The following is a 26,023-nucleotide window of genomic DNA, read 5'->3' on the forward strand; positions in this document are numbered from 1 at the left end:
TGCTCTTCTCAGATAGGTGTGTTCAACATCATTGTGAAGTCAGGAGGAAGAGCACCTCTGGAATTTTTCATATCAAGCACTGTTACCTCCTCTCCAACTCTCTCTTTCCCCCCAAAAAAATCTTAAGATTAGCTAGCCCTCTTCCATCACGCCCATCGGTGCACACATACACACCATACTCTTTCACAAGAGGCAATTTAGGGCACTAACCAGGCCTGAAACAGCTGAAAAATATTTGTTGGGCAATGTCTCCATATAAATTCTACAGCTTTCTCCCTACCTTAATTTTAAATTTAAATTTGTAGCTGCTGGAAAATAATGATCAGGTAAAAATACTGATAGTGAATGGCGATTCGCCCTAGGGAGGTGAAGTCATTACTCAGTTATCATTTGATCCCTAATAAAAGAAGGTGGAATCTTCCCGGGAATCACAGAGCTCTGACTCTCTTGGGGAGTCCAGGGGCTATTGCAGGTCAGCAGCTTTATTTTTAATGATCCTTCTCGTTTTCTGCTGCCATTACAAGTCACCTAGAGAAATGAGAATTATGATATTTTCTTGGTTATTTCTGAAAGTACCGAAATGTCACTTAGGCTTGTGGCATTCTGACAGTGTCATAACCAGCCATAAAATACCTTACGTGAACTGCATATTACCAATGCTAGGGTAACTCACTTGTCCCTAGATATCCTACTATTCCTATTCAAAAAGTTGAGACAGAGGTGGTTAGGCAAAGCTGGTATGTATGAACATAACACATGCATACTCGCAATCTAATACCTTTCCAGCTCTGTAACTGGAGAACCTGATTCTTCTACCAAACAAAAAAAACTCACTGGCTACTTCACCTGCTGGACTAGCAGATAGAGTAGATTTCTGATTTGTGACCTTTTTAATCCTCTCACACTATACCCAAACCATTCTTCGCTATCCCCTAGCAAACCTCCTTTTTATGTATAAACTCTACCTCTTAATACCAATGCAAATGTACAGAGAGTTTATTTTCAGTAAGACCTGTTTTCTCTAAAGGAACCAATTATATTTCTGCCTATGCCAAGGAAAAATACCTTTTAAATGTCTTTCATTTTGCAGCCACCAATATAATATTTTAATTAAACAGGAAACCAAGTATTCACATGGACTCAAAGCACCCTGTCGATTACAAATTAAATACATCGAACAAACTTAGTTTCTCCAATAATGAGACAAACTGCTATTGTGTAATTCCTGATGTAACAGAGAAGTATACAGCATCATCTGTATAGTTACCTTGCCAGAATGTTTAAGCTTTAATCATAAGAAAACAATCAGACAAATCCCAGATAAGGGACATTCTGCAGAGCAACTGACCTGGACTAAATGCCAATATTGGACATAAAGCTGGCCGTCAGGGCCACAGACTTTCCATCCTAGGACCATGGCCCAATTTGTCCATAACCTTGCAGAAGAGGCCCCGCTAGTAAACGCTACTGTGACTTATGGAAGCCTTGATTGACCACATTTTGGCACTATGCCAACCCCTGCTTAGATCCCTACAGATATTCAGAGCTGGAAAAATATAGTCATAGTGCTCAAACTGGTAGTTTCAGACAGCTCACAGTTAAGGAAGCTCTGCTGAATGGTTTGGTGAACACTGAAGTGTGGATGTGATTTTATGTCAGCAAGATCATAGGCAAGTGTGGCATCCTTGGCTATAATGTTTGAAGATCAGTCTTTAACATCTGTTTCTTTTTGGTTTATTATTTGAAAGTTCTTGGAATATGAGTGATCAGAATGGTGTTTGAATTTTAAAAAGATTTGTCAAAAATGTCAATATTATGAAAGAAAATGTAGTGGTGTGTGGACTGTTGTAGATGAGAAGATATTAAAAAGCCATGACATCCATTAGGAATACATGATTTTTAATTTGATCTTCGATTGGGACAAAAACAGCTCTGAAGGACACTGTGGGTTGACTTGGAAATTTTGAATATAGATTATATCTTAAATATTATAGTAAATGTCACACTTGTCAGGTGTGATCATGTCTTGGGTTATGTAGAACATCATTTTGTTCTTTGGAAATAAATGCCAAAGGGATGAGGCATCATGATGTCTACATTTACTCTCATATACTCAGCAAATGATCATATAGAGAGAAAGCAAATATGGCAAAATACTACCAATTGGTTAATCTAGGTAGAGGGCAAATGGGTGTTTAATATATTCTTTCAACTAAACAGTTTGAGAGAAAAGTAGTTTTCATTGGAAGCTAAAGAAGAAAATCTTTAAAATAAATTTTTAAAAAGACTATAGCGGATAGCATGGGAGAAAAATAAAATGGTAATAGAGATGATCAGTCTCAAGGATTTCTCCACTCCCTGCTGTGGAATATTAGTTTTCTGCTTTTAGAAAAAGGTTTCCCCATATCCAGCTTTCAAGTCCAGATAACAGTAGATGGAAACTGGAAACAGTTTCATCTATGTCATCTGATCCTTCTTTGTTACCTGACTTATAAAAAAGCATTTGCTTCTTAAAATAAAAGACCACATTGTACATCCATTACTAACCAACAGGGAATTTATCTGGCTCAGTCTGCAGAGACTGGTATATGAACGTTTGGAATTAATCCCTCCGTGCATCCTCTCAGAGTGCTGGCTTTTTTTGCTTTTGTATAGAATATTGTTTTACAGTACTCACTGTAGCTGTCTGAGCAGGCCTCCAATGTCATGAGCACTGGCACACAATCTTGTCTACTTCATATCGTTTTGCGTGTTTTTTAATTTATTAGGGTGAATTGGTTAATAAAACTTATATAATTGCAGGTGTATAATTCTGTAATATATCATCTGTATATTGTATTGTGAGTTCACCACCCCAAGTAATTTATCCCCCCTTTACCCTCTTCTACCTCTCCCCTCCCCACTTTCCCTCTGGTAATCACCATACTGTTGTCTGTGTCTATGAGTTTTGGTTTTGGTTTTGTTTTTTGCTTAATCCCGTCACCTTTTCCACCCAACCTCCCTCCCCAGTGACAGCTGACAGTCTATTCTCTGTATCTGTGAGTCTGTTTTTATTTTGGTTGTTACTTTATTTTGTTCATTAGATTCCACATATAAGTGAAATCATATGGTACTTGTCTTTCTCTGACTGGCTTATTTCACTTAGCTTAGTGCTCTCCAGGTCCGTCAGTGCTATCACAAAAGGTAAGATTTCCTTCTTTTTTTACAGACAAGTAGTATTCCACTGTGTAAAAGTACCACATCGGTTTTATCTACTCATCCACCAATGGACACTTGGGCTGCTTCCAAATATTAGCTATTGTAAATAAGGCTGCAATGAACATAGGGATGTGTATATTCTTTCTGATTGGAGTTTCAGGATTCTTAGGTTTTATTCCCAGAAGTGGGATCACTGAGTCAAATGGCAGTTCCATTTTTAATTTTGGGAGCTAGCTTTATACTACTTTCCACAATGGCTACACCAATCTGCATTCCCACCAACAGGGCACAAAGGTTCCCTTTTCTCCACATCCTCACCAGCACTTGTTGTTTGTTGATGTATTGATGATAGCCATTCTGACACATGTGAGGTGCTATCTCATTGTGGTTTGAATTTGCATTTCTCTGATGCTTAGTGATGGTGAGCATCTTTTCATGTGTCTATTGGCCTTCTGTATGTTCTCTTTGGAGAAGTGTATATTCAGGTCCTTTGCCCATTTTTAATGGGATTGTTTGGATTTTTTTTTTTTTTTTTGGTGTTGCATTTTATAAATTCTGGATATTAATCTCTTACCAGATGTATTATTGGCCAGTATGTCCTTCCACTCAGTGGGTTATCTTTTCATTTTGTTGATGATTTTCTTTGCTATGCAAAACCCTTTTACTTTGATGTAGTCCATTTTATTTGTGTTTCCTTTGCCCAAGAAGATATATCAGAAAAGATATTGCTATGAGAAATGCCTGAGATTTACTGCCTATATTTTTTTCCAGGACTTTTATGGTTTCAAGTCTAACATTTAAGTCTTTAACCTATTTTTAGTATATTCTTGTGCACAATGTAAGAAGGTGGTCTAGTTTCATTTTCTTGCACATATCTGTCCAATTTTCCCAACACCATTTATTGAATAAACTGTTTTTAAGCCATTATATGTTCTTGCCTCCTGTGTCAAATATTAATTGGGTATAAAGGCATGACTTTATTTCTGGCTCTCTATTTCATTCCATTAATCTCTATATGTCTGTTTTTATGCCAGTACCATACTGTTTTGATTGCTGTGGCCTTGTAGTTTGACATCAGTTTGATATAATAGTTTGCTTCCTCCAACTTTATCCTTTCTTCTTTCTCAGGATAGGTGAAGCTATTTGGGGTCTTTTGTGGTTCCATATAAATTTTTTGAATATTTGTTCAAGTTCTGTGAAATAGGCCATTGGTATCTGGATAGGAATGGTGTTGAATTTATAGATTGCTTTGGGTAGTATGGACATTTCAATAATGGTAAGCCTTCTTATCCATGAACACAATGTATGCTTTCACTTATTTGTATCTTCTTCAGTTTCTTTCTTCAGTGTCTTAAAATTTTCCAAGTATGTGTCTTTTACATCCTTGGTTAATTTATTCCAAAGCACTTTATTATTTGGAAGCAATTGTGAATGGGGTTGTTTTCTTAGTTTCCCCTTATTATAGTTTATTATTAGTGCATAAAAATGCAACTGATTACTGGATATTTATTTTGTATCCTGCTACTTTACTGAATTCATTTATCAGTTCTAGTAGTTTCTTGGTGGAATCTTTAGGTTCTCTCTATACAGTATCATGTCCTCTTCAAATAATGACAGTTTTACTTCTTCCTTTCCAATTTGGCTGCCTTTTATTTCTTCTTGTCTGATTGCTGTGGCTAGGACTTCCAGTACAGTGTTGAATAAGAGTAGTGAAAGCAAGGCCTGGCCAGTGTGGCTTAGTTGGTTTAATGCCATCCCATGAACCAAAAGGTCTCTGGTTCAATTCTCAGTAGGGGCACATGCCCAGGTTGCAGGTTCAGTCCTGGTTGGGATGTGTACAGGAAGCAGCTGATCAATATTTCTCTCTCACATTGATGTTTCTCTCTCCCTCTCTTTTCCTCTCTCTCTAAAAAAATCAATAAAAACATATTTTTTTAGAAAAGAGAGTGGTGGCCCTGGCCTGTTTGCTCAGTGGTTAGAGCATCAGCCCATGCACCAAAGGGCCATGGGTTCGATTCCCAGTCAAGGGCACATACCTGGGTTGCAGGTTCAATCCCAGGCCCCAGTGAGGCACATGTGGGAGGCAACCAATCAATGTCTCTCACATCGATATCTCTCTCTCTCCCCCTCCATCTCTCTAAAAATCAATGGAAAACATATTCTTGGATGAGAATTAACAAAACAAAAAAAGAGAGTGGCAAAAGCCAACATCCCTCTCTTGTTCCTGATCTTAAGGGAAACACTTTTAATTTTTGCCCATTCATTATGAAGTTGGCTGTGGGTTTGTCATACATGGCTTTTATTATGTTGAGGTATACTCCCTCTATTCCCACTTTGCTGAGATTTTTTTATGTATATTTTTATTGATTTCAGAAAGGAAGGGAGAGGGAGAGAGAGATAGAAACATCAATGATGAAAGAGAATCATTGATCAGCTGCCTCCTGCACATCCCACACTGGGGATTGAGCCCGCAACCTGGGGCCTGTGCCCTGACCAGGAATCAAACCTGTTTTGCTAATATTTTGTTGAGGATTTTAGCATGTGTGTTCATCAGGGATATTGGCCTATAATTTTCTTTGTGGTGTCTTTATCTGGTTTTGGAATTAGGATAATGCTGTCCTCGTAAAATGAGCTTGGGAGCCTTCCCTCCTCTTAAATTTTTGGTAATACTTTGAGAAGGATAGGTGTTAGTTCTTCTTTGAATATTTGGTAAAATTTACCTGTGAAGCCATCCAGTCCAGGACTTCTGTTTATTAGAAGTGTTTTTATTAATGTTTCAGTTTCATTAATTGTAATCTGTCCCTGCTGATTTTTACAGACAGATAGAATGTGGGCACCTCTTCCCAGCTGTGGTGCTCTGGGTGGGGGAGTCCGTCTTGGGTTTGAGACCCCACTCTTCTCAGGGGGAAACTTTTGCAGCTGAGTTATCCCTCTTGAATCTCAACCACTGCCTGTGGGAGCAGGCCCAGCCCCTTTTGCCATGTGGCTTCTTCGGTGACTCCTTGGTTATAAGACTTCTGTTCAGCTAGTCTTCAGTTGGTTATTCGGGTTGGTTGCTCTATATTTTAGTTGTAATTCCAGTTTGGTTCTGGGAGGAGGTGAGTATAGCTTCTGCCTACTCTGCTGCCATTTCAGATCCCTCCCCTCACCCCCCATTTCACATGTTTTTAAGATAAAACAAGGTTCAAACCATACATTTTCTGTGAACTGCTAAAGATTAGGAAAAATTACTTTCTTTTCTCATGGCCTGGATTGACAAGAAGCACACCTACAGGAGGCAAAAAGAGGAGTGAACCTGTTTTACAGACCCTAGTAATGAAGCCCTTGGGGCATTGCCGTGTGTGGTAGAATTTACTGGGGCTCCTGGCAATGAGCAGGGTGGCAGGGAGAGGTTCAGCACTGCTTGCTGTTGAAATACAGTCTGCGTTTATTTTATATCGGCCTATTTTGGTCCCCAGTGAGAAAGTTATTTTAATAAAATCTTGCTCTGCTAGAAATACACACAAGTGGCAGGTGTCAGAAAAAGGGAAGTTATAGCACTCCATTTTCCTTGAGACTTTAAGAAGTTTATAAAGTTGTTTGTTCTCTTTTAACCTTTATAAGTAAACACTGGTGCATCCAGAAGCCCAAGTCGAAAAGGACATTAAATGTAGGTTGGACCAGTGATCCTCAAATGGATCAGAATCTTGGGGCCAGGATTCAGAGGATCTGTATTTTTAACAAGCTGCCCAAGCGATTCTGCTACAGCCAGCCCAGTGTTTGTGAGAGCCCAGCATTTGGGGACATCTGGTCTGGTCCAGTCCAGAACTCTTATTTACAGATAAGAAAATAAAGGCCCACATAAAATTTTTAAAATTATCCAAGGTGTTAACATATTATGGACCATATGAACCATATTTCCTGTCTCCCAGCAAACCCATCCTCCCAGGTCACAGTGCCTCCTGGAGTGGTCACAGATAAGGTCTTAGGCCACTTGCTGTCCTCTGTAGACAAGACCTACTTAACACCAGAGGCTTTGTGATGTCATGTTGAAATCTGAGGGCGCCTGACTTCCATTCTCGGCTCTCTTCACTTTAACATACTGCCTTCAAGTTGAGTCACTTAATTACACTAAACCACTGCCTCTGTGAGAAGGCTACGAGCTCATTCTTCTCTATTCTACACTTGATTTTCATGAATTCTTTATTTTCTATAGGTTCCCTTCCTTAGTCTACTTAGAAGCTGGGTACTAAAGTGAAAATGTGATAATGTTCAATATGGATAAAAAAATATTTGTAAGACACATCCAGTGGCTCCACATTTGCTACATACTTACTGGCTCTGAACCTGAACACCCAGCTTTCCTAGAACTAAGAGTGAGTAAAGTGAACTTTGCTTTGTAAGTTTCCTGAATAGATAGTACATAACCAACACATATAAAGAAAAAGCATCCATCCATCTGTTCATTCATTCACCAGGTATTGTTGACCAGCTACTGTATGTTAGCACTGATTCAGACATGACATACATAGTGAGCAGGGGAGAAACTTGCCTACTCATGGAGCATTGGTTCTAAGGGAAATTGTATGCGAAGCCTGTCTAAAGGCTGTGCAGCCCCCTGGAGTGTAAGCTCCAGGAGGCAGAGATCTTCGTCTGTGCTGTTCATGGCTGTGCCTCTGGTGCCTAAGCCTAGTAGCTGCACAATGGGTAGTTATTTAGTGAATGGAATTACTGCATTCTGTTTCACCCATCAGGAGAAATAGAAACTATAGCCCCTCCCAAATCAGCTATTTTACAAATAGACAATGCTTAATGAGAAATATTACTAATGGATGTTTCTATCTCTCTCTATTTTCCTCTCTAAAATCGATAAAAATGTTTTGTTATTTTAGAAAGGTCATTCGGGTGAGCTACCTATCAGTCTGCTCAGGTTGTAATGGCTGTGGTGATCAGGCTGCCATTTCTATGTAGCCTTCTAATCTCTCAGCTTCCAAAACATTTAAGAGCTGATACTGAACACACATGGATTACATACATGGGATTTCTCTGTCATCCTCACCAGCAAAGTGTATCTCTGGGTGAAAGGGTGGTGGCCATGCTAAGAACACAAATAAAATGAGAGTTTGAAAATAGCTTGGGATTAATTAAGCACCAATACTTCCAGATAATAGAATTCTCTAAGATGATTAGTTTATAAGCAAAGTATGTGATGAAAAAGGTGGTTTTATAAGAATTTATAATAGGACTGTTCTAGAGGTCCTGATTTATAAATAGCATTAGGTTCACTCTCACCACCTGAAGAAACACTGTTGATTTTCATTTTCATGAGACAAATTGGGAAATGGCTCAGTGCCCCCAGAAGGAAAAGTCCACCCTAAGTTGTCATAAATTATATAGTTTCTCCACACTTAGCCTGAAATCTCAACACACAAAAAAGCTCCTCAACTTCTTAACTTTCAACACTTTTAACATGTCTTTTGTGTTAAAGACTGAAAGATGAGAATGTTGAAAGACCTAGAATAAAGAGGAGCTGTTAGAACAGAAACAAAATTAAAAGTCGTGAGATGACAGATGTTTGCAGGAATGAGTTTGAGAATAGGAATGATTCTGCATCATTTAATCCCTACCCGGTTTGGCTTAGTGGATAGAGCGTCAGCCTGTGGACCAAAGGGTCCTGGGTTCAATCCTGTTCAAGGGCATGTACCTCGGTTGCAGGCTCCTCCCCGGCCCAGGCCCCTGGCTGGGCTGTGCAGGAGGCAACCAGCCGATGTGTTTCTCTCACATTGATATTTCTCTCTGTCTTTCCCTCTCTCTTCCACTCTCTCTAAAAATCAATGGGAAAATATCCTCAGGTGAGGATTAACAAAAAAAAAGTGCTGTGCCTGAGCAATTCATACTAATCAGCAAGAGATAAGGAGAAGGCCCAGCTGGTGTGGCTCAGTGGTTGAACATCAACCTATGAACTGGAAGGTCATGGTTCAATTCCTGGTCAGGGCGCACATGCCCAGGTTTCAGACTCGATCCCCAGTGGCAGCCGATCAATGATTCTCTCTCATCATTGATGTTTCTATCTCCCTCTCCCTTTCTATCTGAAATCAATAAAAATAAAAAAAATTAAGAAAATGTTTTAGTCACAATTTTAAATTAAAGTGGTTTGTGATGGTGTTAATATTTAATACAGGCATATTGGATAAATTTTTAAAAGATTGTAAAGAAGCAAGAGGAGTCAGAACCAAGGTTTTAAACCTCGTTCTCTCTCTGACACTGTGTGCCTCCTGAATTAATGCAATGTGAAGTACATAAAAATCCACATAAAGTGTTCATGCCAAAAATGCTTAACCTAAACCTAAGCAAGCTTCTTCGGGCCCAGCTTCCAGTTTTCAAGCAAATTGGGACAAGTTAAATGACACAATGTAGAATAATATGACAAATCCCAAAAGACATTTTTATAAGACAGCTGCCCTGGTCTCTTCAAAAGGTCAATGATTTTTATGAAAAAAGTTAATAGTTTTTATTTTCATGTCATGAAAAATGGAGAGGAACTAGTGTAGATTTAACCTAGACCTTAAAACCAAATGCATGCAACAACAAAAAATAATAAATTTAACCAAGGAGGTAAAAGACCTATATTCAGAAAAACTATAGGACATTTAAAAAGGAAATAGAAGAAGAGACAAATAAGCAGAAGTATATACCGTGTTCATGAATGGGAAGAATTAACATCATTAAAATGTCCATGCTACCCAAAGCAAAGATTCAACACAATTCCTAGTAAAATCTCACTAGCATATCACAGACCTAGAACAAATATTCCAAAAATGTATATGCAACCAAGAAAGATCCTAGTAGCTTCAGCAATCCTGAGAAAGAACAAAGTTGGAGGTGTCACAATACCTGATATCTAACTATATTACAAGGCCATCGAAATCAAAACAGCCTGGTACTGGCATCTATAATAATAAAAGTGTAAAATGCTAATTAGACCAGACGACCTTCCAGACAAAGCTGGGGCTGTGAGGGAAGCCTGGGTCCCCGGGTGCCTGCCGGCAGCTGGAGGGAAGCCTGGGTCCTGGGTGCCAGAGGGAAGCCGGTGCTGGCAGCCAAGAGAAGGAAGGCCTACTCTTTTTTTTTTTTTTTTTTTTAATATATTTTATTGATTTTTTACAGAGAGGAAGGGAGAGAGACAGAGAGTTAGAAACATCGATGAGAGAGAAACATCGATCAGCTGCCTCCTGCACATCTCCCACTGGGGATATGCCCGCAACCCAGGTACATGCCCTTGACCGGAATCGAACCTGGGACCCTTCAGTCCGCAGGCCGACGCTCTATCCACTGAGCCAAACCAGTTTCGGCGGAAGGCCTACTCTTGCATGAATTTCGTGCATCAGGCCTCTAGTACTAGTATAAGAATAGGCATATCTATCAATGGAACAGAACAGAGAGCCCAAAAATCAACCCACATCTTTATAGTCAATTAATATTTGACAAAGGAGGCAAGAGCATGCAATAGAATAAAGACAGTTTCTTCAATAAATGGTGTTGGAAAAATTGGACAGATACATGCAAAAAAATGAAACTAGACCACCAACTTACATTATACACAAGAATAAACTCAAAATGGATTAAAGACTTAAATGTAATTGCAAAACCATAAAAATCCTAGAAGGAAACATAGGCAGTAAAGTCCAGATATCCCTTGTAGCAATATTTTTGCTTATAGATCTCCTAGAGCAAGGGAAACAAAGGAAAAAATAAACAAATGGGATTACATCAAACTAAAAAGCTGAACAGCAAAAGAAACCATCAACAAAATGAAAAGGGAACCCACTGGATGGGAGAAAATATTTGCCAACAATACATCTGATAAGGGGTAAATTTCCAAAATACTAGTATACAAAGAACTCATACAGCTCAACACCAGGAAGACAATCCCATTAAAGAATGGGCAAAGGACCTGAGTAGATAATTCTCCAAAGTGGATGTACAGATGGCTAATAAACATGAAAAAAACAAAAAACGTTCAATGTCACAAATCATAAGAGAGATGCACATTAAAACCATAGTGAGATATCACCTCACACCTGCCAGAATGGCTATCATCAATAAATCAACAAACAAGTGCTGGTGAGGATGTGGAGAAAAGGGAATACTCATGCACTGTTGGTGGGCATGTAGACTGGTGCAGCCACAGTGGAAAACAATATGGAGCTTCTCAAATAATTAAAAATGAAACGGCCTTTTGACCAGTGATCCCACTTCTGGGAATGTATTCTAAGAATCTGAAACCCTAATCAGAAATGGTGCACAAGAATACCACCTTGCGTTCATAGCAGTGTTATTTATAACAGCCACGATCTGGAAGCAGCACATGTGCCCATCAGTGGAGTGGATAGAAAAAGCTGTGGTACATTTACACATGGAATACTACACAGCCATAAAAAGGGAACTTTTTGCCCTAGCTGGTTTGGCTCAGTGGATAGAGCATCAGCCTGTGGACTGAAGGGCCCTGGGTTTGATTCCGGCCAAGCCCTGAGTTATGGACTTGATCCCCAGTGCGGGGTGTGCAGAAGGCAGCTGATCAATGATTCTCTCTCATCATTGATGTTTCTATCTCTCCCTTTCCCTTCCTCTTTGAAATCAATAAAAATATTTAAAAAATAAAAAATAATTTTATAAAGGGAACTTTTACCTTTTGTGACAGCATGGATGGACCTGCTGATTATTATGCTAAGTGAAATAAGTCAGAGAGAAAGACAAATACCATATGATCTCACTTGTATATGGAATCTAATAAACGGATGAACAAAATAAGACCAGAGGCATGGATACATGGAACAGACTGACAGAAGTTAGAGGGGAAAGGGGGTAGGAGGACTAGAGGAAAGAAGGTGAGAGATTAGCCAAAGAGCATATATGCATAATCCATAGACACAGGCAACAGAGTGAGGGACAGAGGGAAGGGGGCTGGGTGGAAATGGGCAAAGCGGCGGGGCGGGGGGTATGGGGGGAGGTAGGTTTACCTGTAATAGTGTCAAGAATAAAAATAAAGTTTTTTTAAAAATGCAGTGTGTGAACCTTGACTAATTCTGGTTTGGGTTAAAAAAAAAAAAAAAGCTATGAAAAGTATTCTAGGGTCAATTGGAGAAATTTGAATATGGAGTTGTATGTTAGGTGGTATGTCATTATTGTTACTTTGAGAATGGACCTGTGGTTATGTACTAGTATGAAATGTTTTATGCTTACAAGATGTGTGCTAAAGCAGGAAGGCGTGAAGAGTCTTGTCTGCTACTGTCAAATCCAGATAGAGCATGTATGTGTGCTCATTGTGCTGTTCTCTCAAGTTTTCACTATGTTTGAATGTCTTATATGTAGACTACCTACTGAAGTATATACATATATACTAAATTTTTAAAGAACTGATGAATTAATATTTCCCTTTTCTATTGTAGGCTCAAGAGAAAGGAAGATTAGACTATGCTAAGGTAGGTAAATTTTATTTATAGCACACAGTTTTATACATTTCAGTTTGGTGTTTGTTTTTCTGTTTATATTTGAAAGGTCAAAAGAACCATCACATTCAAAGCTGAGAGACATTCCCTGTTAAGTAACAGGCATTAGTAGGTGAAGCAAGATTCATTCAACAATAAGTTTATTTACTAAGCGCCTGCTTCATTCCAGACAACAGGATAGGTGTGGGGAATACAACAGTGAATCAGGTCCAGTCTTTCCTTTCTGGACATTTACAATCTAGTGGGGGAGACAGATAACTAATGAAAAAAAACTAAATGGATACATAATATAATGCCAGATGGGTAAAAGTGCTATGAAGAAAAAACTAAACAAGGTAAGTAAGACCAGGAAGCATTGCTGGAAAGATGCCTTTGGCCAGTGGACGGGAAAGAGCTGTTATGCCATCAGATCGTACCTAGGAAGCACCAAACAGGGCAGACTTGGGCTCCTGAAGGCAGTATTTCTCACATCACCTGCGGAGTTCTTGAAAACACACATGCCTAGGTTACCATTGCATCACCCCCTCTTTCACCGACGTCAGAATCCCCTGGTGGGAAGAGCAGGGCAGGGGCAGGAGGAAGGGTTTGAGAGAAGGTGTTGCAGATAATCTGACACACGTCCTTGGTTGAAAATTGCTTTGGGGAGTTCAGATTTCAGCTTACCAGTGAAGCCTGGGAACACACGTGGGTCGCATTCTGTTTTCCCCTCAGGGGCAAATGGAACATGTTAGCAGGTGTGTGGGATGCATGTAGCTGCTGGGCTAAAGGAACATGTTAACCATCTGGTTTATTCAACAGCAGGAATATCCAGGGTGTGAGCGCACCTGCACTCCAAAGACAGGGAGGGAGAAATACGACCTGGAAGGGTTCTTGCAGGGGAAACAGCTGAAACCCACAGCGTTCTCAGGGCTGACCGGAACCCTGTGCTCTCCTGGCCACCCCAGGTTTACGCCTTTTCTCTAACTCCTTTCCTTGCCTGAAATGCAGTCCTTCCTTTTCTCTGTTTCTCAAGAAAATTAGATAATAGGAGCACCTCTAACTTGAGAACTTCCATATCTGTCACTTTGTCTTAGATGTTTGCTTGAGTCTTATCAGATACCCAAATGTGAGTTGTGGACATATCCTCTTGGGTCTCCCACAGGCAAAGGAGCTCAATGCTTAAATGGAACTCAGCACCTTCCCTGACATCTCTGGTCTTTCTTTTTTTTTTAATAGATTTTATTTTTTAAAGCAGCTTTAGGTTCACAGCAAAATTGAGCAAAAAGTATAGAGTTCCCACCCATCCACACACAGGCACAGCCTCCCCACTATCAATATTCTCCAGAGTGGTACTAGTACATCTGTTACAATGAACGTACATTGACACATCATTATCACCCAAAGTCCATAGTGTCCATTAGGGTCCACTTTTAGTGTTATATCTCTGGTCCTTGTTACTTTTCTTTCTCCTGTTGTTGGCACTATCATCCCACCAGTCAACCATATGAGAAACTTAGAAGTCACCCTGAGTGCTCCTACTTCCTCACCCTATATTCCATGACCAAGTCATGCCAATTTTATGTCCTAAATTATCTTGAATCTAACCCATCTTGATCTTTCAGCCATTGCTCAATGTAAGTTCCTTCATCTGAACCACTGGAAAACCTACTAACTGGTCTCCCTGCCTCTCCCTTGTCCCCACAAATCCATTAGTACTCAGAATGTCAAAACCACAAATCCGACAATTTCGCACTCCAGCTTAAAACCCTTCGTTAGCTCCATGTTGTCTGTAAAGCAGTTTGAAAGCTTGCTAGATTGGCATATAAAGCTCTGTGATCACACCCCCGAGAGGGACTCTCCGGCTTCTTCTCCTTCTACCCTGTGCTCCAGCAGCACCAAATTACAAAACGTGCAGTTTCTGTTCTTCATACTGGCCCCTCTGCTCGGAATGCCCTTTCCCCTTTATCGGGCCCTTCCTGTCCTCCTGTATGGCTTAATTTAGGATCATGTGCTGCAGCAAGTCCTCCCTGGTTGCCCAGGCTGGAGTAGGTGCTTTCCTCCATTCTTCTGTACATTGTGGGTCTCAGTCACTGCACTTAACTGTTATCATGATCCACTTATGAGACAGATCATGGCCTGTGAGCTCTCGGAGGGCAGGGACAGTGTCTTATTTGCCTTTGTACACTTGGTGTGTGAGTGAGTGAGTGAGTGAGTGAGCGAGTGAGTGAGTGAGTGAGTGAGAAAACAGAAGGCACATGAAGTTAGTTCAGGAGAAAATCTGATACAGGGTTTTTTATCTTAGAGAAGAAAGGAAAGCTTTTGACACCTGTTGCAGGTATTAAGTAGATTGAGAAGGTTGCTGAGAAAGGTTGTAATAAATTAGTTGAGAGATAAAGGCTGGGATTTTACTGTGATAGTAAAAGAAAGCTAACTTATGAACCAAAAAGTAAAGCAATCGAGTAACTATTGATCATTGCTGCTTATTTATGACTCAAAGAACTCCTTTAGGGTTTCTTATTGCAGAAGCACATGACAATGGAAGAAGTTTGAAAAAAATAAAAAAAATAGGGTGCACAGATGAAACACCCCAGGACTGAGCTCTGCCACCAACTCATTGCAAAATCTGATATCAGCCCTAGCCAGTTTGGCTCAGTGGATAGAGTGTTGGACTGCAGACTGAAGGGTCCCAGGGTTCATGACTCCTGCACATACTTCAGGGCACGTGCAGGAGTCAGTTGATCAATGTGTCTCTCTCACATCAATGTTTCTCTCCTGGTCCCTTCCACTCTCTCTAAAAAAATAAAAAATAAAAATAAATTAGTGGGAAAAAATATCCTCAGGTGAGGATTAACAACAACAAAAAACCGGTATCAATCACTTGACCCTTTCAGTCTTCCCTCAGTTTCTTTAGTATAAAACGAGCAATTTAAAGTAGTGCTGTTTTATTATGTAGGCCCATTCCAAATTTGAGAGGAGACATTCGAGGGGGGGGGGGGTGCATTCTTATCTTGTATATTTCTGCAGTCCAGATTCATTCCTTTATCCACTCGTCCACCCAGTCGCTATGTATTTGACATTTAATATGTGTGCCTCACTGTGCGGGTGCTGACTCCCACCATGGACAAGACTGACACAGGCCTCTCCATCACACACTTCATGGACTCAGACCTCCCTATCTTAAGTAGCCACTCCCCATTTGCTCTATTTTATTTTCCTTCTTAACATTTTTCGTTTTTATTTAGGTGCTTGTTTCTTTCTTTCTCCTACTAGACTATAGAGCCCTGCAGGCAAGGCACAGGGTGGTTCTTTGTTCCTGGTTGCATCACCTGTATCCAACACTGGCTTACACATAGGAGTGCTTGATAAATGCGTTGGATGAGTGTTGCATCAGAGTTATGCCAGAAGTGCAGGACACTGCAAGAGGTCTGGAATCAATTGTAGACTCAAATTAGCCTTTTTAACAGTATATTGACTATACAACACAGTCCGTTCCAATGTTCAGTAACCCTAAGTTTACCTTCCCAAGTGCCCAGTGACCATGTATCTCATGCAGTAAACAGAAACCCGCCACCTGGAATATATGGCAGTAGTCTGATAGTTAAGGGCATAACTATCTAGGTAATTAATCCAGACCTCTCATCCTTACACTGACCTAAACCCAAGTACCACGGGGAAGATAGATTATATCCATGTCTACTAAGTATGGAGGAGATGTCGGCAGGGTGCAGCTTGCGTATTCTCTTATGCCGTATACACATCATGACCTCAGTTCTACTCATCTCGTTCTGTGTGGTCACAGTGCTCATACTGACTATTACAGGCACCGTGCTTCGTGACTTGGGGCTTCCCTGGTGGGTTTATCTGTAAAACTACATTGGAAACTTAGTGGCTATTTCTGGAGACCGTCATGAAATTTATCTGTAGCTGGAAATTTCTTTATTGCCAAGTTGTGAGTATTTTTACTCAAAAGCCAAATTTTATCTGAAAAATAAGATTTCAAGAGCCATAGGAAATTATTTTGTCCAGGTGCTCTGTGGCTGTAGATGCCACCTCAGATTTAGTCAGTCTCAGAATGGCGAGGCAGAAGGAAAAAGGGCAGAAGAGGCCATAGCTTCAAAATCAGCCTCAGCTGGATCTGTAGGATGTCTGTCACATTCAGCAAAACAGAGGTCTGTATTCAAACACTCAAATAAGAAATTGAATTACTTTTTAATTGAGTTCCTGTTGCAGTAGAGTCTGGATATGAATGCTTTGCACGGCTGCAGTGCCTTTCATCTTAAGATATCAAAGCCCTCGACAACTATTAATTCATTAAGTCTCTCCTGCCTCGGTAAGGTGGTTAACACAAGCACAGGCGTCCTCTACCCACGACGGAAACTCGTCCCTCTGGGGCTGGGCAGGGAAGGCAGCTGCTTAACTGTAAGGTGATTCTATCCAGTAGCTTCTAAAATGGAAAAACAAGAAACATCTTACTTACCTAGTTAAAACTGCAGGAGGAGTTTTATTAGACAGAATGTAATTACCAGGAGTGAAGTGTGACCAAGAAGCTGGTGCTACCAGTTTTGCTCGTATGCACAATGCCATGGGGACCTTAATTACAGTGATTGGTCTGCAGCCTGGTTGTGGAGACTTCTGGCCCCAAGGATAAGCTCTAGTGATTCAGTTCAGTGCTAGAGGGAAGAGTGCCACCTCTGGAACTGCAGGAATCTGTGGCCGTGTGCTGGGACTGCTGCCTGAGCTCCTCGGACCACAGTCGCACTCAGTTTGCTGTGGTAACTAACATATATGTCTGAAGGAAAGGGACTATGTTGCCTACTCTTGCTTAGAAAAACATCTACAAGCGTCTGTGTATTTCCCCCAGCTGGAGCTGAGCGTATGCCTGTAGTTTAGCCTACTGCTACATGACATAAGCATGCTGCTATAAGACTGGGCAGATGGTATTTTTACCACTTCAGGCAAAACATGGCACCTATGGTTTGGCTTTCTACAATTTTAATTTTTTAACACATTCAGAATGGCTTGCTTAAATATCTCCATCACAGAGATGCAGGCTTTTCCTAATTTCCTTTTTATAATTGCTGCAGATATGTGTAAATGTCACTTGGTCAGAGCCACAGCCTGTCAGCGCTGAAGAGGCCTCCTGCTCGTCTTTCACAAGTGCCTAGGATGGAGCCGTAAATGGGCTTGAAACTTCATGCTAATTTTGACACAAAGAGTCTAAATTTACAGAAGCTTTCTTTATATTCATCTCCAGTCTTTGCTGTGCAGTTCACATAATTTTCCCCATGACTCAGTACAGAACAGAGAGTTGTTCTTTCTAATGTCTCCTTACTCGGTAAGTTCACTCTAAGCTTAGAGAATTGCTCAAGATTAAGCACTTGATAAAGAAAGATCTTGCAGGTGTTGATTCATTAGGCATTCAGTCCTCAGTTAAATGTAAGGTAGGTTTTTTAAATATGTTTTTTATTGATTTTAGAGAAAGAAAGGGAGAGGGAGAAAGAAAAACATCGATTGGCCACCTCCTGCATGCCCTGCACTGGGGATCAAGCCTGCAATCCCGGCTTGTGCCCTGACCAGGAATCAAACAGGTGACCTCTTGGTGCATGGGAAGAGGCTCAACCAACTGAGCTTTTTGACTTACGCTCTCTCCTAGAATTTACTCAGGATCCTAGTGCAGCACATTCTTCTGGCTCTGTCCTCATCCTCCCGTGCCTCTCAGGCAGTGTGCAGAAGGACTGCTCCCCTCCTCCCTCCCGCCCTCAGAAGGCCTCACACATTTTGTTTTGTTATAAAACGCATTTGCATAGGGTGCACATTAAAATTCTCTTCCAACCATCTAACAGTGCTGTCCACAGACATTTGCATTTGTATTTGCATGATCACATATCATCACTTCCCTTTACGAAGAAAAAAGAGCCTTTCCTCACATGTCCTGGTTCTCCTTTCCAAGGTTGCCCTTTTAGCTGGTTTTTCTTTTATTCTACACAGAGTGTGTCAAACACTTGGCTGCATATTAAGTCCAAAATTCTTTATTTGAACCTTGAATATAAAATTTGCTATAATATTATTGTCCTTTCTTTACTGACAAAGCCAGGCTCTTTTTTTTTTCTTTTCTTTTTTTGGCAATTTTTGCCTGCTCGTTCTATCCCAAGCCCTAGCTAACTGGCTCTGAGAATTTCTCACGTTGGCACATTTAGAGACCAGATGTTGCTGTGTTTTCTCTTCCCGATACCCCTTTCTTGGGCAGATGCTGCATCTCCTACCCTGGGGCTGTACATTAGCTCCTTGGTAGAATATCCCATACAGCATCACTTCTGCATGCAATCTCTCACTTCCTCTGACCTCTTGAAGTTGTCTGAACATTTAGGATCCCTGTTTTAGTGATAATTATGGAGATTATGTAGAAGCATTGATATTCCCCTCCCCCATTTTTTTCCATAAAGGACTTGTAGTAAATTTGATCAGATGTTTATAACGTGGGCAAAAGTAGGTTTACAGTTGTGAGTACAGGAAACACAGCTTATTCTTATATTATTATTTATTAATTATTGTATTATTTTCCATACAAACAATTGTAAACCTACACTTGCCCCACCCCGTAGAATTTCAAGAAAAATTATCCAAAAGAAAAAAGATAAAAGAAAGACAAAAGAAAGAACAAAAAAAGAAAAATTATGCAAATTCAAATGCCATTATGATATAAATGCAACTATGTAAAATGTTACATGCTTGATAAAGACTGGAAGACAACACATAAAAATGTAAATAAGGGCATTAAGGTGACCACATTTAAGCATGTTTAAAATAAGAAATACATTGTATTGTTTAAGGATTTCTGCTTTCAAAGTGTACTCTAATTTGAATTGAAATTTTTCAGATTATAACCTGGGCTACTGAGAATTGAAAAATGTGTTTTTACTGAAATAATCAGAATTTAATTCTAGGCTCCTAAAGAATTGCTTGCTTCTATGGCGATAGGCAGAAAAACACAAATGGAGAATGTAAATCTTTTTACACTATGGGGTTTTGTGCTAGGCCTCAGAGGGGTTGAGGTGCTGGAGGACAGCTGCGGACATTGCAGGTGTTGGTCTAAATCCCCACTCCTTGAATTTAAAACACTTAAACCAAAACGTCAGCATAGTGGGGTTTCAGAATTCACAGAGCTGGTTCAGGGAAGTTCTTACCACCTTTCCCAAGGTAAATCTTTCTAGATATCTTTAGTATTAAATACTTTCTGCATTCATTAGCTCTGTCTATGATGCACGTAACTCTCCTTCCAATTGGGGGATAGTTTACAGAGGTGGGAGAATCATCTCCCAGTTTTCTGGTGATTTCTTAGAGTATAGAATTCACTATTTTATCCTTAAGTCCTCAAAGGGTCGTGGTGATGTAGAACTCACTTAATGCAAAATAGTTTTCTATTTTTAATAGGAACTTAGAAAATACTTAACTTTGAATTATCTAGAGCTGTTTCCTTTAGAAACCAGAATTATTTATTTGTATTTAAAGCAATGTTTATTATTTGTACCAATTCTTACTCCTCTGAATAAATGGAAGACAGTGAAAAATAAATAAATAAATAAATCCCCACTCCTTGTTTTCTTAAAAATCAGATAAAACCAGTTATTATTCTTTTTTGGCAGTCACATTTCAGACAAGTATTTTGCCTTACAGCAATAATGAATGGATTTTGCTTAATCTTTTTTTCAGAACAATTCATCTACTAAAATCAGTTTTTGCAACTACTACTCTGATTCCAAATCTCCGTCAATATATAATTATTAATGATGGGAAAATAATCATAGATCAGTTTTTGTTCACAATAAAGCTTAGAAACTTTTTAGATCATGTGAAAATTTTAATCCAAATAAATTCTAATCACACATGCAGTCATTAATGCCTTTAACCAGCGTGTGCCTTATCATGAGCCTTCAAGTCATTTTGCAAAACAGTTGCCCTCTGGACATTTATTCCTTGCCCATCATCAAGCTAGTGTTTTCCCTCCTAAAGGCTTCTAGTATATTATTTTGCATTGGTCCTCAGTGACTATCATCTTGCTTTGATGATCTATTCTTCTAATTTCTTAATGTTATTTTAAAATTGGATTCTTGTTCTCTGAGGTGTTAGCAATCCCACACACCTCAATGGCATCAACAGATTTAATGACCCTAATCTCTGTTCCCTTGTGCATCATGAATGAAATTATTAAATTATATCAATAACCCTCTGGATGACATCATAAAATGTGGCGCCCTTTCCGTTGTTAACCTAATGCTGTTAATACTAATTTAATTCAATCCTCTAAGCAATTGTCTTTTTTATTTTTCTTCAGATCATATATTCCTACTTTGTGATCTTTGGTTTCTAATTTTATATATAAAATGCGAAATTACTTAGTTCATAACAGTAATATTTAGTGGGGCAATCTCTCCCATTCTTAAATTAACCATTTTGAATTACTGGCACCTAAAAATTACATATTTATATAATAACTAACATTTATCAGGAAGCTTCGGCAGACTTAGATTTTTGATGACCAGTTCTTGTTTGTAAGCCTGGAATCATGTCTGGTTTTTCTCACCATTATATATCCCCTAAGGGCCTAACACAGTACTAGATACCCAATCAATATTTGTTGAATTACTGTTGAATGAATGAACGAATGAATGACCCACGGTATGCCAAATGTTTGTGCCTATATTCTGTACTTTTAATTCATAAGGTATATTTGACTCCACCTTTGCTCTTGTTATTTTCCCCCAAGTACATTTTTAATCAAATTATTATATCCTCAAAGCCTTGCACTCCTGGTTTGAAATAAAGATACAATTGGAGTAACCTTTTGAATCTAGAAAGCTAACTAAAAATCCCCTCCAGGCTGGTTCTGTGTGTGAATGCTCTGCACTGTGGGATAGCTGGATTCAATTAGTGCTCCTAGTTAGTGGTATCAGGAGCCACCTGTGCACAGCGAGGGCCTATGTGCCTTTATGTAGGGATAGAGCCTTCTGTCTCCACAGAGGAGCCTGAAACAGTTCTGAGTAGAGCTGAAGGGAATATTGTCTGTTTCCTTGTCATTAAAAAATATATATATACAAAGGAGAAACATGGGTTTTCCAAAATTATATTTTTTGAGAGATCGGAGAGGCACTTGTTTATAGATGCTGAATGTGGTTTTAGTAAGTTAGAAGTCTTTGTCATGACCTGGATTGATATTTCCAAACTTAGCCACTACCCCTACAGCCTGATTTTATACAGCAATAAGGATTTCTGATGTTAAGATGTTTGATCTTTCACAAACCTGTTAATTTGTTTCATTGGTGCATATGAAGCTGTGTCCCCAAGCACTACTCACCCCCACCACCCCCCTAACTCACACACACACTGTGGTGAGTAGATTCTATCCCTCTCCCCCAAGTCCTTGACTTCCTGGCTTGAAAGGTCTTACCTATTCACCAGGACATAGTAAAGCCCACGATCAATCGCTGAAGATTGATTCCTGCGTAGCGCAAGGGTGTCCCTTGTGGAAGGTCTCCCTGTTCTAGATCTCAGGAACTTCTAACCTTTATCTGCCATCCACTCTGACAAGATTTGTGGGCACCAGTTCGGAAAAGTTGTTAAGCCTTTGAACGCACTCTGATCTCTCTACAGTGCCTGCCATCAGGCCACCACACGCGTGTTTTTCAGTATGTATGCTGTTCAAGACACACCTGATCAGATGTTTCTATCAAATTCTATCTCTGAAGTCCTTCATTTCATGGAGAAGAGATCAAATTACCTAAGAGTGTTCACACAGTTACTATCTCACAGTCCTGATTCTGCCCAGGTCCACTGACTCTATAGTGTGTTGCCACCATGCTGCTTCTCAAGATGCTTCCTTCAGCCCTAGCCCGTTTGGCTCAGTGGATTGAGCGTCGGCCTAGGGCAGTGATGGCGAACCTTTTGAGCTCGGTGTGTCAGCATTTTGAAAAACCCTAACTTAACTCTGGTGCCGTGTCACATATAGAAATTTTTTGATATTTGCAACCATAGTAAAACAAAGATTTATATTTTTGATATTTATTTTATATATTTAAATGCCATTTAACAAAGAAAAATAAACCAAAAAAAATGAGTTCACGTGTCACCTCTGACACGCGTGTCATAAGTTCGCCATCACTGGCCTAGGGACTGAAGGGTACCGGGTTCAATTCCAGTCAAGGGCACATGTCTGGGTTTCGGGCTTGATCCCCAGTGGGGGGCGTGCAGGAGGCAGCTAATCAGTGAGTCTCTCTCATCATTGATGTTTCTCTCTCTCTCCCTCCCCCTCCTTTCTGAAATCAATAGAAATATATATATTTAAAAGCAAACCAAAAAAAAAAAGATGCTTCAGACACACCACAGAAAGAAGTAAGGGAGAATGTGCAGGTTCTGGTCTTGCAAACACCCAAAAAATCTATAATCTAGCATAGTCCTGGTCTCAGAAATAGTGACTATCTAGTAAAAGACTCTTAGGATTTATGTTTGCTGAACCAGTGCAATAATTATGATATTTTAAAGTATATTTGTATTGATTTCAGAGAGGAAGGGAGAGGGAGAGTTAAAAGCATCAGTGATGAAAGAGAATCATTGGTTGGCTGCCTCCTGCGCACCCCACACTGGGAATCAAGCCCACAACCTGGACATGTGCCCTGACCAGGAATCGAACCATGACCTTCTAGTTCATAGGTCAACACTCAACCACTGAGCCACACCAGCCAGACTAATTATGATATTTTTTTTTAACTGGTAAGCATTCTTCACTCTTTCAATAAAGTTTTATAGATATAGTTCTTATCATCATTCTTTTGAAGGAGACAAGGATCTGTGTTCACAAATATACTAGTACCCTCTATACCACCATAACGTAGAGATCCCCTATGTCTGGAAGAGGTGTTAATCCTGCAAATGTGTATCAGGATCCATGTTAGGATGCTAGGAATGTAGGGTCCTGTGAATGGTGGTGGTCGTGGAAGTAGCTTTGAGGGAAGTGATTCCCAAGTATCAGCATCCAAATACTAGAGCAGATGAAAATTGAGGCATGAGAAGGATTTAAGAAAGTCTAAGTCAGATACACACTAAAGTACAATAATAGAAACCAAATTCGCTCTTACATAGTTATGTGTTCCTCAGATAGCCCCCAGGACTGTTTGGTGCCCACATGATGTGAGTGCTCTCCTCCCACAGCGTTCTCTTTCATTAAATAACCAGCATCGTGTTTGTCATGAGATAACAGAGCTTACTCTTTATTGATTCACTCCTAAAAAAAGCTACAGGCAAGATTGGCTCCATGCTGCACTCCACAACCTATGCTATGTTTCGCTTTTGAATTTCTATTACAGAGTTTACTAAAAAGTTTCATGGTTCCAGGTTAATTTGTTTGTGAACATTTTATTTTATTTTTATTTATGTATATTTTTAATCCTTACCTGAGGACATCCTTTTTTATTGATTTTAGAGAAGGAGGGAGGGAGGGAAGGAGGGAGGCAGGGAGGCGGGGGGGGGGGGGAGAGAGAGAGAGAGAGAGAGAGAGAGAGAGAGAGAGAGAGAGAGAGAGAAGATGGGTGTAAGAGTGAAACATCCATTGGTTGCCTCCTGCACATGCCCTGACCAGGAATCTAACCCTCGACCTGTTGGTGTACAGGACGATGCTCCAACCAACTGAGCCACACTGGCCAAATTGATCCTAGTTTTGCTATTTGAATTTCAATGTGTAGAATTAAGTTCCTCTTTGGCATGTGATATCAAAATTAAAAATTAGCTTTGAATCAGAATATGGGTAAAGCTGTGATTATTTATAAATGGTTAAGTTTTCCTTTGGAAAACATGAAGCACTAATTGCTTCTCAAGTTTCAGTTTAATATAATTCTTATTGTTTTGCATGTGAATTCATGTGATTGAGAAAATAACTAAGAATTCTCTTTTCTGTCTCCTGTCTTTGCCAAAGTAAGATATTTAGTTAAGATTAGTAGAATTTTTTCCTATCGATTCTTGCAAATAATTTGTTACTCTAAGTAAAAAGGAATGCCTTCTTATGTTGTCTGCAATACATTTCACATTTTATCATGAGGAAGGTTTTATTGTCACTTTTCCTGTTGCACCATCCGCCATTCCGTTGAAGTGCTGGCATCTGAAATCTTGGGAGTTGTGATGGGACTTTGGAAGCAGCATTGTCCCACCTCCCACACCTACTGAATTTCATTCATACTTTCTCTAACTTGGTCATCCAATCACTGTGGACTTCCATTAGGGAGGAGTTCACAACTTGTCAAAAAATAATTATTCTGTTGTTAGACAGCTATAGTCATTTGAAAGCTGTTTCTTATTTGTCATTGAAATCTGCTTCTCAAGACTATACTTTCAGGGATCATTTCTATAGTTTGAAATCTGCTTCTCAAAACTTCACCTCGTCGCTTTGGCCTGTCCCCTGAAGCATATAGAACAGGACTGCTCCTTCTTCCATTTAATTAATTGCTTTAGCATTAATTAATTTTTGAGGATAGCGTTCATAATTTCCTTTAATCCTTTCCTCCAGGTTACATTTCCTTAGAGGACATGTTGCGAAATGCTTCTTCATCCTCATACTGGTCCCAGTCTATCTTGACTGCCCCTCCCACACATGGTAGCGGCACCCAGAACTGAATACAGTGTTCTAAACTAGTTGACCATCAGAGTGTGCTGTGACTGTTCCTGCCTGTGTTTTGGAGATGTACACCTATTGATGCTGCCAAAGTTTGCATTCGCTTTTGTTAAGTCTACATTATTGCTCTGGCTAGTGTGACTCAGTTGGGCGTCATCCTGTGCACCCAACCTTGTAAGAATCTGCAAAAGACTGACAGATTCATGGGGAAAGAATAATAAGGAGCTTCAAAATGTAAAGGCAGTGGTTGAATAAAAACAAGCTCAAATATTTGTGATCCTACGGTTGGATTCCCGGAGGTCAAGGGCACATGCCTGGGTTGCAGGCTCAGTGGTCAGTGGGGGTGTGCAGGAGGCAGCACATCGATATTGCACTCTCTCATTGATATTTCTCTCTCCCTCTATCTTCCTCTCTCTCTAAAAATCAATAAACTATTCTTTTTAAAAATCTACATTATAGTCTTAAATTATGTAAGGAATGTGGTTATCACAGATTTCAGCATTTTTTAATGAGTCACTGCCAAACTGAGCTTACACTTCAATTAATTTTTGAAACTTAAATGCACAACTATATGTTATCCCTGTTATATTTCATCTGGCTATTATCAGTCTGTTGTTCAGCATGTCAAAACCATTAACATTTTGATGCTCTCCACATTGTTAGCTCTCTCTCTTGACTGTATGACATCTGAAAATTATAATGT

At 39.7% G+C, this 26,023-nt stretch overlaps 1 protein-coding gene and 1 pseudogene across 4 annotated transcripts in view; both read left to right on the plus strand.

The window, feature by feature from the left end:
* PDSS2 (decaprenyl diphosphate synthase subunit 2) overlaps positions 1–26,023 on the plus strand; it is a 230,023-nt gene that overhangs the window by 194,569 nt on the left and 9,431 nt on the right. For 3 of the 4 annotated variants that reach the window (XM_059700799.1, XM_059700800.1, XM_059700801.1), the window contains one exon: positions 12,627–12,659. In XM_059700799.1, coding sequence (XP_059556782.1) covers positions 12,627–12,659 — 33 coding nt within the window. Of the gene's footprint in view, positions 1–12,626; positions 12,660–17,749; positions 18,001–26,023 lie in introns of all 4 variants that reach the window. The other variant, XR_009453445.1, reaches the window with a different exon arrangement.
* Positions 755–2,180, plus strand: LOC132236460 (ATP synthase subunit g, mitochondrial-like; annotated as a pseudogene).

The sequence above is a fragment of the Myotis daubentonii genome, chromosome 6, assembly GCF_963259705.1.
Source record: "Myotis daubentonii chromosome 6, mMyoDau2.1, whole genome shotgun sequence".
NCBI lineage: Eukaryota > Metazoa > Chordata > Mammalia > Chiroptera > Vespertilionidae > Myotis > Myotis daubentonii.